General features: G+C 38.6%; 1 protein-coding gene across 24 annotated transcripts in view; it reads left to right on the forward strand.

Moving 5' to 3' along the window:
- nfasc (neurofascin) overlaps window positions 1-13,680 on the forward strand; it is a 107,998-nt gene extending 94,318 nt beyond the window's left edge. For 12 of the 24 annotated variants that reach the window (XM_023325338.1, XM_023325339.1, XM_023325343.1 and 9 more), the window contains 5 exons: window positions 3,868-3,996; window positions 4,681-4,716; window positions 6,224-6,293; window positions 7,855-7,896; window positions 10,734-13,680. In XM_023325338.1, coding sequence (XP_023181106.1) covers window positions 3,868-3,996; window positions 4,681-4,716; window positions 6,224-6,293; window positions 7,855-7,896; window positions 10,734-10,962 — 506 coding nt within the window. In that variant the 3' untranslated portion in view covers window positions 10,963-13,680. Of the gene's footprint in view, window positions 1-3,867; window positions 3,997-4,664; window positions 4,717-6,223; window positions 6,294-7,213; window positions 7,736-7,854; window positions 7,897-10,733 lie in introns of those variants that run through there. The other 12 variants (XM_023325350.1, XM_023325355.1, XM_005798201.2 and 9 more) reach the window with 10 other exon arrangements.
- The last annotated feature ends 4,594 nt before the right edge of the window (window positions 13,681-18,274 follow it).

Here is an 18,274-nt window from a genome sequence, read left to right on the forward strand (position 1 = left end):
ATCTGGGTTTATTTAACAAAAGTCTTAATGCATCATTATAGGTCACCTTCAATCTTTGAAGACTGGCTTTTTCAAAGTTGCACCACAAATGTGCAGTACACAGTGATGTACAATATGAGCTAAACAAGTTCAGTTTCACTTCATCAACAGAATCCAAACTTAGGGGCAAGGATATTTGCTTGAGTGTATAACATTCGAACCTGACGGTAAATGTCCTCATCATCTGACAGACGGTCTGTCAACACATGGCCAAGATATTGTACTTCATTTGAGACATTCAATAAAGTCCCAGACAGTTTGAAATTTGGAAATACTCTATTTTTGTCCTCCTTAGTGCGACAAATCAAGATGATACTTTTTGATGGATTGAATTTAACATCAAGTAATTCACCATATGCTGAACATTAAGCAGCTTCTGAAGACCAGCTGAACTTGGACTAAACACCACTCGGTCATCAGCATACATTAAATGATTAATAATAGTATCACCAACCATACTGCCAGTTCTACACAGGTTTAGCTGCTTAGAGAGGTCATTCATATAAAAGTTAAACAATATAGGAGATAAAATGTTTCCTTGTCTGACTCCATTACCGACACAAAAGGATGCAGACACACAGTTGTCCCATTTGACCTGCATAGTTTGATTAGCATACCAGTAGGACAGACATCTCACTATATATTTGGGCACACCAGCTTGGAACAATTTTAAAAATAGTTTTCTATGATTTACACGATCAAAAGCCTTAGTGGCATCTAAAAAACAGAAAAACCCTGTAGAATTTTTGCTGTTATAATTATTCAGTAATTCTTTTAGGCCATATATACACATATCAGTGCCATGTTTGGACTTGAACCCAAATTGATTGTCTGTAGATAAAACTATCTTTGCAAAGTTTGGCAAAAGAATTAGATCAAAGACTTTAGACAGTGTACTAGCTAGGGCTATAGGTCTATAGTTATCAGAGCTGCCAATTTTACCAGCTTTGTTTTTATTCACAGGAAGTAGAAGAACATTCATCAAGGTTTCAGGAATAAAACCATGCATACTAAAACCAGTGAAAGGCAAGAAGAGGGACAACCCTTCAACTTGCAAATTGGAGATGTTCAGCTGAAATAATATCCATTCCTATAGATTTATTTACAGACAGTTCTTTAATTGCTTGATAGACCTCGTGTGTTTTGATAGTTTCCACAGTACTAACCTTGTTCACTCTGTACACAGGTAAATAACTTGCTGTAGTGGTGTTGCCAAAAATCATATTCACCTAAGAAACACCATCGACAGTGCAAGGGAGAGAGGATTTACTATTATTGATAGTTTGCAATATTGTTTATTAATATCAGGTTGCAAAGTAAGATTTCTGCATCACAGTAAAAATAGCTGTTTGAGGTCATTCTTTTCCTACTGTGCCTACGAGGAATTTGTCTCCATAGACTCTGATTTTGTCCGACAAGATTTCAAAAGAAAAAAAAAACTGTTTATATATAATTAATTTTACAACTGTGATGCATTGACAATGTAAATGTTTTAAAACTATTGATAAATTCAATTATGTAGAGCATTTATATGCATACATTATTGCTTCAAACACATCTTGTAATAACATGGCTGCACAGCCTAGTGTTTGGAATAGGACCTCAGCATTTGAGGATTTTAGCTAAATGCTAAGGAATATAACTCAGACCCTTTCTAAAATCACTTAAAACTGCCCATTTGAACAGTTCAAACATGCATTGTTACACACAGTGGGAACCACCTTATAGTTACGGTCTTACTTATCTTGGTTGTTGGGAAGTGAGTGCCAAGAATAATGAAAGGCGTTTCCTACCAAACACCAGCAAATAGCAGCGTCAAGCAGCATCGCACTGAGGTAGTTCATCTTCCCAAGTTGCATTTTTGTTCAGATATTTTAGAAATCCTCTACAGGAAAAATAATTTGAAGTTACATTCCACAGAAAAACCCATGAATACTGAACCGCATAGCGGGGGCTCCACTGTATGTTCTGCCTTTTTCTGTCGTGGTATAAAAGGTCAGCTGGAAAAAGGCCCAGTGCTACCTGAAGCTGAAAGAGACTCTCTTTCAGCTTCAACAATGGCTGCCTACTTGGGACCAGGACAGATATCTAGTTGAACTTCAACTGTAGTTTGAATTAGCTAGGCATGCATATCTGTTGGTTAAGATGTAACAAACATAACTACTGCCTAACTGCTTTATTGTTTACGAGTAAATGACTTTTGTTTGTTGGGTGTGTGTGGATGCGTGTGTGTGTGTGTTTGTATGTGAAAATGAGAATGAACAAAACTGACCTAAAACAGAGTTTTTAAAGACTTGCGCTGATGATGGAAGTATATTTGATCAGCCGCCACACTGACGGCAACATCTGTTGCTAATCGTTATCATTCATATAAGAAGAACAGTTCATTGAAACAACATGAAAAAATGAACATAGTGATATTACAGTATCTGTTTGGACTCGGGCATAAGCAATGTGATTTGTGCTGTTTAACTCTCTGCCTTCCAAACTCAACAGAATATGGATCAAACTATTGATAAGCTGCATTTTATGAGGTAACCCAACAAAAAGTAGTGTGTAGTTATGAAATGAAAGGAAAATTGTTAAAAAATAAAACGGCAAATAAAAATCAACTGAAGGACGCCATTGTATTCACTTCTATTGAGTCAATGGTTTAGTGGTCTGCCACCACCATGTTTCTCGGTGGGCATGGTGTGTTCTGGGTGATGTTCAGTGTTAGTTAAAATTAGTTTTTACATTTCGGTAAACAAAGAAACAACACTGATCGGACCAGAGCACCTTGTTCCAGCTTTGCTGTGTCTCCTGGCAGATGCCAGTTTTCTTCTTTCAACAATGGCTGCCCTCTTGAAACACAACCCAGATTTATCGAGCGGTGATTAACCAACTGTAACGGTATCAGTACATAATGCAACCTCTGACTTGGTTTAATCACCACCTACACCTACTGTTTGGAGTTATCAAGGTTCAGTTTTGCACTGCTTCTGGTCATGTAGGTTGAGAGATCACCAGCTGCGCTTCCATTGACCACATAGTCGCACAATTTGACATTTTGAAAATAAAGTTGTTTCACGGAAACACTGCAATTTCAAAAAAAATTATTTAGTGTTTTTTTTTGGGGGGGGGGGGGGTATCAGAAGTGGTTTATCTCGCAAAACTGCAACGGAAACACTTTTTTCCCCTCACATGATCAACATGTCGCAGATGTTGCCTCTGTCGGAAATCAACAAGAAGAAGACAGGAAGTAGGTGTGGGATCCTGGAGCAGCGTGTTTTTTTAATGAGCGTGAGCAAGATCATTAGCATGGGTTTTTAATTACGTTTTTTATTTAATGGAGACAATTGTGAAATTGTGCTTTTCTGACATTAGCAGGGTACTGACAGTTTTGCACATGTTTGTCATGGAAACGCAGCTGTTATAAATGATGAAATATATTTGATATTTATAAGCAAACAACCGATGATAAATCATCCCAACCTGAGCTCTGCTGCAGCTTCATGTTGCAAAGACCGCTCATATAGTACTTCAGTAAAAAAAAATAAAAATAAAAACAGGCTTTATAATTTTGTTATGTCTAAGGGAGCATTAGGGAGGCTTATGGGTAATTTAAATGACAAAATTCATAAAATTGTTTGAGTGTACGTTAAATCTTGTAGAGAAAGAAGATTTCTGCTGCTGTGGATGAATGTAATTCTTAAGTAATTGAGCAATGTGACAAGATATGAGAAAACTACAACTGATGCTGAAAACTCTCTCTCTCTCTCTCTCTGTGTGTGTGTGTGTGTGTGTGCGTGTGCGTGTGTGTGTGGGTGTGTGGGCGTGTGTGTCCAGCTCACATAGACCAGGTAGACATAGCCACTCAGGGCTGGTTCATTGGCTTGATGTGTGCCATTGCCCTCATTATACTGATCCTCCTCATTGTCTGCTTCATCAAGAGGAGTCGTGGAGGCAAATACCCAAGTAAGGCTATAAATTCACTCTATTCAAAGTGTTTTCAATCATTCATATGTTTTTGTTGGATAATCTCTGGAGACCTCTGAATATTTGATTTGTAGAGAAAAATCCTTTTGCTGTTTATCTCAAACAAGAAATACTGAACGGTTTTCTGACTAATAAACATGTTTGATTATGTACACAAAAGCCAGACTTACTGGATCACGTAACGGGTAACATTACATTAAATCTGAGGTAATAAAAGTAATTTCATTCATAGGTGTAATTATTTTTGGTTCAGACTGTATTATTTTGCCTTACATTGTTTTTTTGTGGTTGTTTTCTTTTTTCTAGACTCATGCTGGTCAACAGTCATGCAATTGCATTTCTCTGTGTTTTATATGTATTTTACATCTAACTGGAATTCTATTAAAGTAATTAATAGACGTCTGTCTATATACAGTATGATGGTGAAACATTTAGGTCTCCAGCTTGGACTCCAAAACTATCCTACTCTATTCTAGATTGGCAGATGTTGTCAAATTGATTTTGAAATACAGTACTTTCCTTTTTAGATCAAACTAAAAGAATATCTCTTTGTTGACACAATCACAAACACATAGATCAGGAAATGGGCGTGTGATGGCCTGAACCCTTGGAAGAAGAGAATGCAGAGTTGTAATAATGTTTTGCAGTTTCTGTAATGTCTAGGTCCCGGCTTCTTGACTGGTTTCACAAAATACCTCGGTAGGTGCCGTGACGGATCAGACATGAAACTAACAGAAAGGGGCTTAACATGATGCAGACAGAGTAACACCAGGTCTTCTTCTTTTTTGTGAGTGAAGAATTAATGACAGATGATCTTACAAAACGCCGTGCCTCTAATACAAACTCCAGCTGCCCCCCGAGTTACTGATGTGGTCAGTCTGACAGGGAGCAATTGCAAATTAACAACGCATATTTTCTCTTTTTAATCAGCAGTAACTAAATAACCCATCTTTAATCTACACTTTTATGATTTACACTGAAAGAGAATCACAGTAAAGTGTTCGTTAACATTTTATTTGACGGGGTGTGCATGAGACCGACATGACACTGTCATGAACATGAAGGAGTCTTTATGAATGTCTATGACTGTTGCCATGAAGTGTCGTTCGGTAAATAATGACATCTTTGATGCAAAGTTGCCTTAAAAGTTGCATTTAAAGTCCATTAAAAGTCCCAACTTTGCATTAAAGTGTCAATATTTACAAAATAATTCAAAGTTGACACTTTTAACTGACTTTTAATGCAACTTTTAGAACAACTTTGCATTAAAAGTGTCATTATTTACCGAACAACACTTCATGACAACAGTCATAGACATTCATAAAGACTCCTTCATGTTTATGACAGTGTTATGTCAGTCTAATGCACAACCTGTCAAATAAAGTGTTACCAGGTGTTCTCTTCATTTGTTAACTTCATCAGATTACCTGATGTGAAATAGTGCTTGGTCAGGAATTTCAGAAGGTATTCGGCCCCAAACTGATTTTTCTCGTATTTGTTTTTTCAGATCATCAAACAATGTTCAATTTCAGGCAAATGTAACCTCGGTAAATATCAAATATATTCTTCACATGATGATAATATTCATAAAAATAAAAAAGGCTATCCTATGTGGGAAAATAATTGTCCCCTAAACCTGGAGACGCTGCCTGGCATGCATCCTTAGAAAGTATTAAATTAGTCTATCTAAAATTATGGCCTTAAAATGTCTTGAATGAATTAAAAACTGTAAGTTGGCTTTAAATACCTTAATCGCAGGTCTTAAATTTGTATTGACAGGATTATTTAATCTTTTGTATTCTATGTATTGTTTTTTTTTCTTTCTCGGTGAAATTTTTTGTCAGGCTAAAGTTTGAGTCGCACTCAGACATTTTCACCTTCTTTCTGTGACTCAAAGCGTTGAGGCTAACGCTAACTCACAAAGGGCTAATCTAACCAATAAGAAAAACTAGTCCTTTCTCTCATTGGTTTTCCCTTAATAACAATCCATTAACTGAAAATGGCTTTTTTTGTATAAACTCCACTTATTGTCTGATATTAAGGTTTATTTGACGATGTAAGTCATTTAAGTGTGACCAAAAAACAGAAAAGAAAAAAAAAAAACATTTGGGTTTTTATACTGACCCCAAAACGCTACCAATACATGAACTTTACCAACTGTGGAACTTTGAGTAAACCTTTCTTTCTTTTATTTTTTTTTTATCAGTTCGTGACAAAAAGGATCTTCCCCTGGATCCAGTGGATCAGAAAGATCAGGATGGATCCTTTGATTACCAGTAAGTATAAACAACGAGCTCATTGCTTTCACTGTGTATCACATAAAGTTAGTCATTTGTATAAAAGTCTTTTCAAAGTAGCATCATGGATCACATTAAACAAGCAGAAACACTGTTTCACTTTGTGGGAAAAGGAAATCTGACAGTCATTTTACTGACTATATCTGATAAATACCATATGACTATTTACATTACTTTATGTATACATGCCAAGGCACCTGATCAGTGATCAGTGAAGCAACGGCTCCTCTATTTTAAAGTTGGGAAGCAAATGGAAATAATCTCAACATTTTCTGAAATCAAACAAACTCCTTCTTCAGAAGCCGTAACCATAGCAACAGCAGTTGTGAGCGCTACAGCTGCAGGCTCCACATCTTCCTTAAATTGGCTCTCAAAATTGCTCAGCTAAATAAAAAACTAACAACAAAAAGAACATAATTAACTATCAGAATATATTAGAAATGACCAAATAATTACAAGTGGCTATCAGAACTTTATTAGGAAGAATCATGAAAATCTGAAAACATCTGAAAATGCTCCAAAACGTCGATAAATCATGTCTGCTTTGCGTATGAAATTGCTACATATTGTCCTTCATGGTGCCTAGACCATGGAAACCAGCCAGCCAGTCAGTGATGATCTCTCACTAGTTCTGAGTTACAACTGAACACCGTTCTAAAAAATTCAATAATATGCGGCTTTAGAATAAAACTAGAGTCCTACAATGACAGCAGACCGCGTTCATACAGAGCAGTTCCTGCTGTCTCCTCCGTCATGATCCAAGCAGCAATAAACTATCGCTGTTCAGAAAACCTTTACAGCAGTAGATGAGGAAACAGTAGCTGGCACACATCAGGCCTGCTGTGTGAACTGTGTGTTGTAGCCGTTTTTGTAAGTGATGTGTCTTTTGGTTCTTTCAGGTTCCACTGATCTCTGTGGTCTTGTCCTTTTGTTTTGTATCATCTAGCATCTTCTTTAACCTAATATGGCTTTTATTAAACGTGCGTAATCTGTGGTTAATAAACTCCAGCTCGTTTTGAAGAGTGGCACCATAACATTTACCCTTAACTGTGTGCATTGGAGCTTCCACAAACCTTCCTGGTTTTGCCTCTCATATTGTTTTTATTATTATTATTGTTATTATTAAGTAGCTTTGGTTTTGTGGAATAATTCATGTTGTAAAAACCTCAGAAAATCTGTTTCCAAGGGAGACCGAAGTAAATCTAAAGGTAATAAATGATCTGAGGATTTGCTCTTTTGTGTTAACACAATTAATCTGTTCCGATTAATCAAGTTTAGTTTATTAATCAACTCTGTACGTTACACACCATTACTGCTAAGATTTTTGCTTCTTTTGATCCCAGACGTTAATTTTGGTTGAAGTCCCTCCATTTAACCCGGTGTGTGTGTGTGTGTCGGTGTGTGTGGAAGGTTTCCCGCGCATGCACAGAGCGGAGCTCGTGTTTTTGTCATTTCTATCTTTTTCTCTGCACCTCTTCTGCCCTCACTGTTCCCCCTCCCACGATTCCTCATACTTCATCCCTTTCTCTTCCAAATGCGGAAATGGTTCATCTGTCCGCGACAGGAACGAAAATGAAAACAGGTACATTGGTGCCGGCACGACTTGTGCATGTTGTGGGGCTGGACGCTTTTTTTTTGGGTGGTTGCATTCAGGGGATGGGGATGAAAGCTTGATCAGCCGGAGCTTGATCTGGAAGACCAAAGAGCTTGCAATGTTGGATCTTCAGTCAGATTGCAAAGAGGAATCTGTGTTTATGTCAGCTGGATGACTTTAGATGGATTCTTTGCTATGTAGTATTTAGCATAACGATACGAAAATGTTGGTGAACAACGTAGCTGTTTGTAGACGGACGGAGAAGGTAAGTTCTCTCTTTAGCTCAGGTGAAATTAAAGAGGTGACAGTTTGCATGGATTTTGCTTCCGTTTTTAAAAATTCATATTTTCTTTGTCCTAAGGTAAAAAAAAAATTACCATATTTCTAAATACTTAAACACGCTCTTAATTCTATTCCAGCTTAATTTGCATTAATAGTCTTTTTAAATCTGTTGCGCTTAAAAAGGACTCCAAAAGGTTGATGCAAGTTTTTACCTTTTTTTTTCTTATTCAGTTCAGACATTTGATATTACTTAAGTTACTTTTAGTATGACCACCAATATTAGTTTTCTGTTTGAATTGTTTGTTACAATTTGGCAGTAAAACAAAAATCCCAAAGTAAAAGCTTCAATACAAGCTTGAAACTTTAGCTTTTTTAAAAAATAAAAAAAATCTGGGTTTTCTTATTTAACAATAATCAGACAGGAAGGGTACAAAGACTTGTGACAAAGGAACCGAGGTCTGGAGTCGAAGTCGCCACAGAGAGATTACTTGTCCTTTTTCAAAACATCTGATTATAGGAATCACATCAGAAAGTCAATTTTATATGAACAACAGATGCTGCGGACGGTAAATGACAGCAGAATAAAACGTCCCTGCAACTAGTTTGTTTGGAGAGGAAAAACTATTGAACGTATCACAAATTGTCATGTCTTCTATATTTATATTTCTTTTCTAACTTGTAATGTCACGGGAATAATAAAAGCTCTTGTGCGCTATTAAGTCTCGATGGCGGCGCGCTGCTGAGCCCTCCATCCCACTGCTTTCCCAGTAACAGTGGATTTGCTTCGGTTTCATTCTGTTATGCTCATCGATCTCTGCATGCGACGCATCTCTTGGAATGTCCCACGCTCGTCAGGTTTGAATTTTTGTATTTAAAAAGGGAAAACATGATTTTTAAATAATTGCGACAACTTATTTGTTTTGAGAAGAGATGAGGAAAATGGTATCTGCTAGACTTCAGAGGAAGAGAGGATGAACTTCTGGGACACATTTTATTTGTAACCAATCAACACTAGAGGTCACTGTTTCCCCCTTTTCTTTTTTTTTTTTTTTTTTACCCATGCACCAAAAGTCTAGGTTTCAGCAGATGGTATTTTTTTCTGCACAATTTGCAAACAATGAGAAAGCCAAGCAATTTTCTCTGGCTGTAGTTTGCCTAAAAGTATAAATAAATATGGGCAAACAGAAACATAATTTCTCATTTAAATTTGTTCCTAGAAAGATGCTATTTGTGCCCTGCGACAGACTGGCGACCTGTCCAGGGTGACCCCGCCTCTCGCCCGGAACGTTAGCTGGAGATAAGCAGCAGCACCCCTCCTGACCCCACTAGGGACAAGGGTGTTAGAAAAATGGATGGATGGATGGAGATGCTATTTGCATATTTTCAGGACAGTTCTTTTGTTTCTGGTTCAGCAGGTGGCAGCATGTCGACACTTTGCCCTCATTTAACTCTCAGAAAAAAACCTTGTGATTGTCACAGGAAAATAGCAATAAAAACACAAACCTGTGAAATATTTCCAATGACTGAACAGTTGATTAAAAATATAAAAATACAAAGAGGTTGATTGTCTTTTTTTTAATTGTGAAATATTTTCTTATAACAGAGCTGCACTTTCATAAACTTCACATTTATTGTGCTGCAACACAACCTTGCTTGCTCTGCTCCATCTTTGTTTTATGGTTTATTGAAATGAAAATTGATTTGTAAATAGACCAGAGGGAGGAGCAATTGTTTAGAATATCTTATTAAATCATGGTAGTTGAAAGAAAATTTGTGCGTGAATTAAATTGTGAAGGAGTTGGAGAACAGCAGCACACAAAGATGTATTCAGTACATAATTAATCTGTTGAGGCAGTGGTGACAATTAGAGAAGCATTTGGGTCGCGTGGATTATCCAGAACCAGTTTTCAAAAAAATGTGGGACAAAGTGAACCAGAAAAATTCTTCTTCTCCAGCAATCATTACATCGTATGCCTTTGAAGCCTCAGTGTTTAACTTGTATAAAAATAGTAATTTTTTTTACATATTTGTTTAAACGGTCACTATGTTGTGATAGTAACAAATAATCTGTGAAAAAAAATGTAACTCCTCTGCTTTCTCCCAGAGTTCCCAGGGCTAACTAAAAACAACCAATCAGAGCCTGGAGGAGGGTCTTAGTGCTGTCAATCATCCCCATGTGTGTACAGCTCACCCCCCGCCCCCTTCCCTTTTTTGCTCTTTGCTACACTAAACTAATTAGCATGGCCACCGATATCAACCATATGTTGTTTCTCTGGCATCAGCACATTTAGCAATGAATACATGAGGTTGATTGACAGCGCTAAGCCCCTCCTCCTGCCTATGATTGGTTCCTTTTGGTTGGGAGCAGTGTGTTTCTTCAGACGGCACGACACGGCGACAGCTTTAACAAATATGTAAAAAACATGGTTTTATGAAAACTGCATACTGGAGCTCTAACTGGTGACAAGTTCTCTATGTCCCACTGGCATGTCAAGAGGACACACTGGTCTCTGAAGCTCTAACCTTTCTGCTGGTCATTGCAGCAGCGACGAGGACAACAAGCCTCTGCAGGGCAGCCAGACTTCGCTGGACGGCAACGTGAAGGAGAGCGACGACAGCCTCGTGGACTACGGCGAAGGCGGCGACGGCCAGTTCAACGAGGACGGCTCCTTCATCGGCCAGTACACGGTGAAGAAGGACAAGGACGAGACGGAGGGAAACGAGAGCTCCGAGGCCACCTCTCCTGTCAACGCCATCTACTCGCTGGCGTAGTGGAGCGGAGCCGCTGCAGGACTCCCCAACGCCCTTCCACACCTCACCGTACACAAGACACACACTTGATTATACGAGTATCTAAACACGGTACACGCAGAAACGCAGGAGGCTCTGTCTGGAGACTAAACAGGCTGTCCTCCGTAGAAATAAAGACGAACACGGGGGTGGGAGGGTGGGTAAGCTTAGATCACAAGCCTTTAATTTTCCGTTTCTTGGCTCTGATTACATGATCTGTCGGAGGCGATAGTTGGACGGAGAGGAGAAGTCGTCTCCGGAGCGCCTGCTCGTCTGCTCTTCACCCATGCAAAACTTTGAAGTGTGCCTTCAGTGGCGGCTTTGGATGCATCAGCAAGCAGTCTTGGTTTCTTTTGTTGGGTTTTCTGTCGCCCCCTCCCACCCTGTCATTTTGCCGCTGCTCTGCCCGAGATGCTCCTCTGAATCTGAATCCCCGAGTCCACTCCGACCCCATCCTGTGACATATCAGCCTCTCACCGTTAATCTGAACAAGATGCTGGCAGATATGTTTATCATATTGATACTTACTGCGCAGTGAACGATTTTCTTTTCTTCTTTTTTTTTGTTTTCCACAGCTGGTAGATGATGTATTGAATCCTAATAAATGCTGTACACAGTCCTGGCACACATTTTAGTGCCCCTTGAAACTATGCACAACCTCCATAACATTTTGAGTTTAATCTGGTATATGAAAACATAACATTAGGTTTCTGTTAGCCATCTTAAATCTGAAACCACGTGTTTTTATTGACATGTTCATCTCCAATGTTCAATCCAATCTTTTAATGTCTTGTTATAAAAAAAAGAGAGAGAGAGAATCCAGCACCTGCACAGGCTTCAGCCCCTCTTGCATTCTACTGTAAAAAAAGTCCATCTTTTGAATAATAATGAGAAAAAAACTAATATTTTGGAGCATGATAGTAAGACATGTGCACTAAACAGAAATGGTAGTTTTAGCAAGAAACACCAAAATATCAAACCCACTTAATTCCCTCATAAGCAAGCAAGCCACCACCGCTCTGTTTCTTTGTTGCCATGGCGCCTCACTTTTTTATTTATTTATTTTGAGTTCAAAGTTGTTGCACACTATTAATAAAACATCAAAATCTGTAGCAACAACATTTGGGTTCATGACAGAAAAGGGAATAAAAATCTGCATCACACACACCCACACACACCCACACACACTCACATTGGACATTTTAGATGGTGAAAGCAGACTTTAAATTCTCCCTGTGGACGAAAAACCAAGGTGTGTCCAGATTTAAAGTGGGTTTATGCTGCTTACATCCTTTGGTTTCGCCTTACAGCCAACAGTCAGATGTTTGTCTCCACTATAAACCAAGCAAACGTCAATGAATGAGATATCGTCACATCACCACGACATTTAAAAGCAGATAAAAATTGTGCATTTATTTGCCTTCACATGACCTGTAAAATTGTTCATATTCTGATGAACAAATCTACACCTTTGCGTTTTTCTGCCATTTGCGCCTCTTTGCAGAGCCTTTATGATAAGTCATTTGTTCTCATGCTATTATTAAAGTAGAAGTTTTACAGTACGGTCATAATTAACTGAATCGCTTTAAAATGACATATGCTAATATGATGTTTTTGAAGAGGAAGGCTCAGTATTTTACATTTTTCCAAGCTGATTGGTCGATTCAGTGTACAGTAAGAAAAAAAAACAAAAAAATCCCCAGTAGGAATAGTTTTGGTTCCTATATTGATTACTTACCAAATTATTTATTCAGTGCATTACTTTATTTTAGCCCTCAAGAGTGTTGCTCCTTCCACTCAACGGCATTATCTGAGGTTACGTTCACACAGCAGGCAAAGGCGACTCAAATTCGACTTTCTCCCTTTTTCTATATATGACCCATATCCAACATTTTCAGACCGACCCCGAAAAAATCTGATCTGTTCCACTTCCATATGTGGTACTGAATCACGTACGTATCCAAAAGTTTTCAAGAAGCATCGGCGGTGTGAACCGTCGCATTTTCTCTGACTTTTACGTCATTGATTCGAGACGTGCGTCGTAACGCTGCACCAAAAGAAGCAGCAGCTCTGGATGTAAACAATGTCTGGGCATTGTAATCCTGAAAGTTCTCGTCTTGTCTTGATCTTGTGACGATGCTGTCGGCTCCCACTGCTGGATAAACGTTCAGATTGATCCACAGACCGCTCCGTCCATTGTTACTGCCGTAAACAGAGCGCTGCTCTGTGACGTCTGCGTTCTTCTTCTCCTGTGAGTCGCGTTGGGATTGTAAACCGTTCAAGTAGAAGTCGATTGTGGTCAGATTGAGTTAGTAATATGAATTAAAACAGAATAAATAAATGGATTTGAGTATCTAGACCTGCTGTGTGAACATAGTCTAGCTCTTCAATGAATAACAGATTTTTTCTTTTTTTAGTTAGCTTGGAACTCCATGTAAATATTTAATTTAATTTATATGTCTATTACAGAAATAGTATTAATATTAATTCTACATTATATTCATATTTAATTTAAAAATAAAACACACATTTTTACCTTTTATGGTGGCTGCATTTCATTGTCAGAAATAGAATCACACCAAAACTTAAAAACAACTTTAGAAACATTTTGGCCTTTCAGAAACAGACATACACACACACACACACACACACACACACAAAACAATAAATAAACAAAATGTCGTTTTTAATAAATCAAAACAGCCACATTTCTGTCTGTTGTTCTGCTCCTGTTGTCACCATCATGTTTTTTTTTGCTGTGTGTTTATGTAATATAACTCCACCCACTGTACAGAAAATCTCTATTCTTATTTACTGTTTGGCAGTTATTCTGTACATGCAGGTCCTGGAAGAAGATCTCCGACCATTTTGTAAATAATTATTGTTTCTTCCCCTTATATGTTCTTATCTAGAAAGACAAAGTCACATGTTGGTATCCCCAAAGCATCTCTAGCCTGTGACAGATTACTTCGACTCTGTTGTGTTTGAGATCTGTGAGGCACCTGATGCGAACTTTCTCTCTGCGTCGCTGCCTTTACAGGGCCATCCGGCACTGTCAGGCAAAGCAGCAAGGCATCTCCCTGGCCTTTGATTCAATCAAATATCTATTTGGAATTAGCACAAAGATTTGCGTTCATCAGCAGTCCTGAATGACCTCAGACTGGTTTTACTTGGGGAAAGCCCTTCATTTTCTTCCAGGATCAATGTTTGTATGCGCAGCCATGTTGTCGTCTCTTTACTCTATAAATGTTGGTAGCGCACATTCTTACCGTTCGTGCGGGTCAGTTGGTACCTTTTCGGACAATTTATTTCGTTTCCATCCAATTGTCACGAGAATTTTGAACAAACTTTTAAATTTGCAAAAAAGAAATTAAAAAGAAAATGCGAATGAGGCACATCTCCTTCTACAAGTGTGGAACGAAGCAACCAGATTATGCAAAGGTAATGTTGGACTTAGACATTTTTCCAGGTTTTGTGCCTCTTTAAGGCACAGACCCTCCATCCCAGGAGGAAAGGTTCGCTACGTCAGAACTTATTCAGCAAATGTCTTCATGCACATTCAGCATCTCTACTTTAGCGCATTGGCCTTTTATTCCCCCTCCCCAGAAAAGCCAACAGCTAAAAAATGTTTGCAAAATTGAGGAATTTATTTTTTCAAATTTTCTAATGCGATGCTTCAAAATGTGTATAAAAATCGTTGATGGAAAAACGGCCACTGTTTGCAAATCTTTCCTTCAACTACATACTAAAGGTTCTAAAATTAAATGTCTTTTTTTTCACTGTTATGCTAATCAGTGTTATTTAGTTGGTTACCTACCCGATCCATCAGCATATCTCATGATCTGAATTGCTACAACAGAACATGTTCCGGCTCCAATGCTTGTTCAGAGTTGTTAATAAGACCAAGAATAGAACAGGGCCTGCTGGCAAATTGCGTAACAGCCACCAATGAGAATTTTTGCACATAATTTCACTGTTTGTGTTCTCTAGCCAATCACACAATCAGGAAGTTCTTCCAGAAACCTTTGAGAAGGTTTCCTGTAAAAACGATCCGTGCATGTGCAGAACTGTGAGGAGGTGATCGTTAGACTAAAACACATTGCTCTAACAGGCTGCCTTCCTCATTCACCCTCACTTCAAAACAAAATAAAATCCACATTATTCCATTCTGAAATCCATTTTTTCCCCCCTCTGTCTTTGTGAAATTTTGATGAGTTGGATGAAGTCTTGGATGCCATTGTTCTGTAGTGTAGTGTTGCTTTAAACTGACATGTTGACAAGCTTGAAACTGGAGCGGCAGCAGAAAGCAAGGAAAGGGAAAGCAGTGAAGGATCCAGCTTGGAACTTTCGTCCTTTTTTTCCCCTCCTCTTCAAGATGTAGTCTGGAAACGCTCATCTTGCTGCGTCTGCTTACATGTTCCTTCCTGAGTCGACCCCAGGGGCAAAAAAGTAAACCGGCTTCAAAACCGAGCAACAATCTGCACACTCCTCGATTCTTAGTTTGGTTCTCTCCCTCCACCCTCCATCCCCCGATTTGTCACACATTCTAAAAGAAAATGTCAATTTCTTTTTTTCCCCCTTCCTTTCCAAATGCTACAAACTTTAGAATACACCTTTGATTCTGGGTTTTGTACATGACTGAACACATGATGTATGGCTTTTTATGAACTGTCATATTTGCATCTCTCTTTTTTTTACCTACCATGTGCATCACAGCAGCTTGTTAAAGTCTTGCTTCAACATGCAAAGTAAAGCGTTTGTAAAGTACTCAAGAAAAAAAAGTATACTCACCATATATGCGTGTATGAGATGTTGCAACTTCTGCTAGCAACAACTTCTTTATAGTAAAGCTATCTCCTTTTCTCTATGTCTGTCTTCTGATTTCTTTGGTCCTCTGGGATTTTGTTGTTTTATTGACTCTCCTCCTTTGTGGGGATGGTGGGAGTGGCAGAGTTTTACTGGAGGAGTGCTTCAGACCAATCCGTGATTTCTGTCATGTAATTTGTAGAACTTGTTTTGTCCCTTTGCGCTAATCAAACTTATGGTTTAATAAACCAAGCAAATAGCAGCACAACTGTTTCTGCTTACATGAGAATGAGTCAAGATTATGGTTCACCTTAACATAACTGGATAAATGTGAAAGTGGTTTGAATTGAATAGTTTTGGAAATTAGGTTTAATTAGCCCTAAACTAATTAAAATGAGTTGGTGCAATAATGAATGCACAACTATGGCCCTTCATTCAACTTTCATCAGCTAAAGGTTTCACAAATCACTAACCAGGTTTTAAATAGTATGTTATATAGTCCATGTTTGAGGAATTTGAGTATTGTTTTTAAGCTAGAGCATGCTAATGTCATTAGCCATTACAGCTTACAGATATTGTATCCCAACCATATTTCTTGAGAAAGTTTTAGCTTGCTGGTTGTTAGCTTATTCGAGGCTAGCGACAGTCTGGTTGTGCTAATGAGCAGCAGAGGAAGAAGCCAATCCGGTACGTGAGCAGCCTAGGCAACTCTAAACCCTAAGTTTAAACGAAGTGTTTGGGGTTACTTAAAAAATGCTGTATGTCTTTCCAATTCACTCCCAAGAAGGTCAACAAAATTAAAAATCCAGATTTGGAAGAACAAATCCACAAGCGCAGAGTTATGTATCCTGTCAGATACACAAATGATGAGCGTAAAGGAACGTCTGACAGAATCAGCTAAGCTTTCTGTTTGTTTTCTGGCTTACAATGATGGACCTAAATGAAAAAGGAACCCGTCGACCTCCGCTAAAGATGCTAGTGACAGCTTTAGACCGAAATAAGTGATTCACCCGACACAACGCAACCACTACAAGACAAATGGGAACTCTTCCACTGACGACTAGCATAACATAGCAACGTCAGAGACTGGTTACTGGTGGAAGGGTCAAATCAATCAATCTTATAAAGAGTCAAAAGACATTCCACCCGAAAACATCGCTCAGACCAGCCCACAGAGACTGCAGACCCTGAGACAGAGATCACGTCAAACGGAGAGCATGTAGCGAGAAGGCCTTGCATAAACTTCTGTCTCTCACTTCCCCTCCTCCCATGCGAGCTCCGTCCGTGTCTTCCACTCCTCCATCGGGGCGGGTGGTGCCGCATGGCTAGCAGTGCTTCACTAAGCAGACAACTTACCCACACATCCAGCCCCAATTGGGAATTACTGCACAGGATGTCTAGACAAGCATGGTGGATGGGTGAAGGTGAATGGGCTGGGCGGGGAGAGCCGAGGTCAAAACAAGTGCATCATAAATTATTTAGTGGAGACACAAAGCAATCTTTATGAATCATTTAAATTCAGTGATTTATTATCTAAGGTGCCACTGAGGGTTTGGGTGTCAGAGAAGAACGAGGGCATCGCAAGTTAACAAATGTTCATGTATAAACACCCACATGTTCTCACACTTTGCTGCTTTAAAAGCTTATGCAAACATGTAAGAGTTTATGGTTATTAGCATGCTTTTATATTTGGTTATGATTGAGCTAAAAAGGTGCTTTTCACAGTGCTGAGATTTGCTGCAAGATAACAGAATTACGATAATTAGAACCGTTTGGCTCATTTAGACTTTACAATCAAAACCTATTGCAGGTCAAATTTGGATTTGGACACATTTTTATAGCTTTGTTTGATATAAAAGGTAACAGAGTATTAGCAGAATGCAGATGTAAAATAGTGATATAATTTCTGAAGCTATCTCAGCCTGCGTGGCTTTATATTGAAAAGTAATACGTTGCCGGGATCAAGGGAATAGTGGCATAGCAGCATTAAAATGACTTACTTGTTTCACCTCTGCAATATTCCCATAATTAAAAATATCATTCAGAGAGAAAAACTAGTTCATGTATTTGTTCCGTCAAGCCTGGACTACTAGGCCCATCATTTATCCTTTCTATAACTCGTCTCTTTCAGTTAGATGAAATTGAATCAGAAGCAGTAAATCATAACACTGTCAACTTTGATCAACAGAAGGGCAACAAGAAGTCAGAGGAAACATTGTTTACACTAGCTGACATGTCAGACAACTGTTAAACCTTTTATATGGCAGCAGAAAAAAATAAATAAGTCTGGGTTTTTAGAGGGAGGGTTGAGGGAGCAGCTTATTTCCTGCAGTGTGTAAACACTATGAAGGATTACAGTGTGTACAGTGGACCCCCATTCGCTGAGAATAGGGACCACTATTTTTAAGCAAAGTGCTTAAAAGGTCCTTTTACAAATATCTTAAATACCTAATATTCCTCAATATGCATCAATACACACAGACGAAAC

The sequence above is a fragment of the Xiphophorus maculatus genome, chromosome 20, assembly GCF_002775205.1.
Source record: "Xiphophorus maculatus strain JP 163 A chromosome 20, X_maculatus-5.0-male, whole genome shotgun sequence".
Classification (NCBI taxonomy): domain Eukaryota; kingdom Metazoa; phylum Chordata; class Actinopteri; order Cyprinodontiformes; family Poeciliidae; genus Xiphophorus; species Xiphophorus maculatus.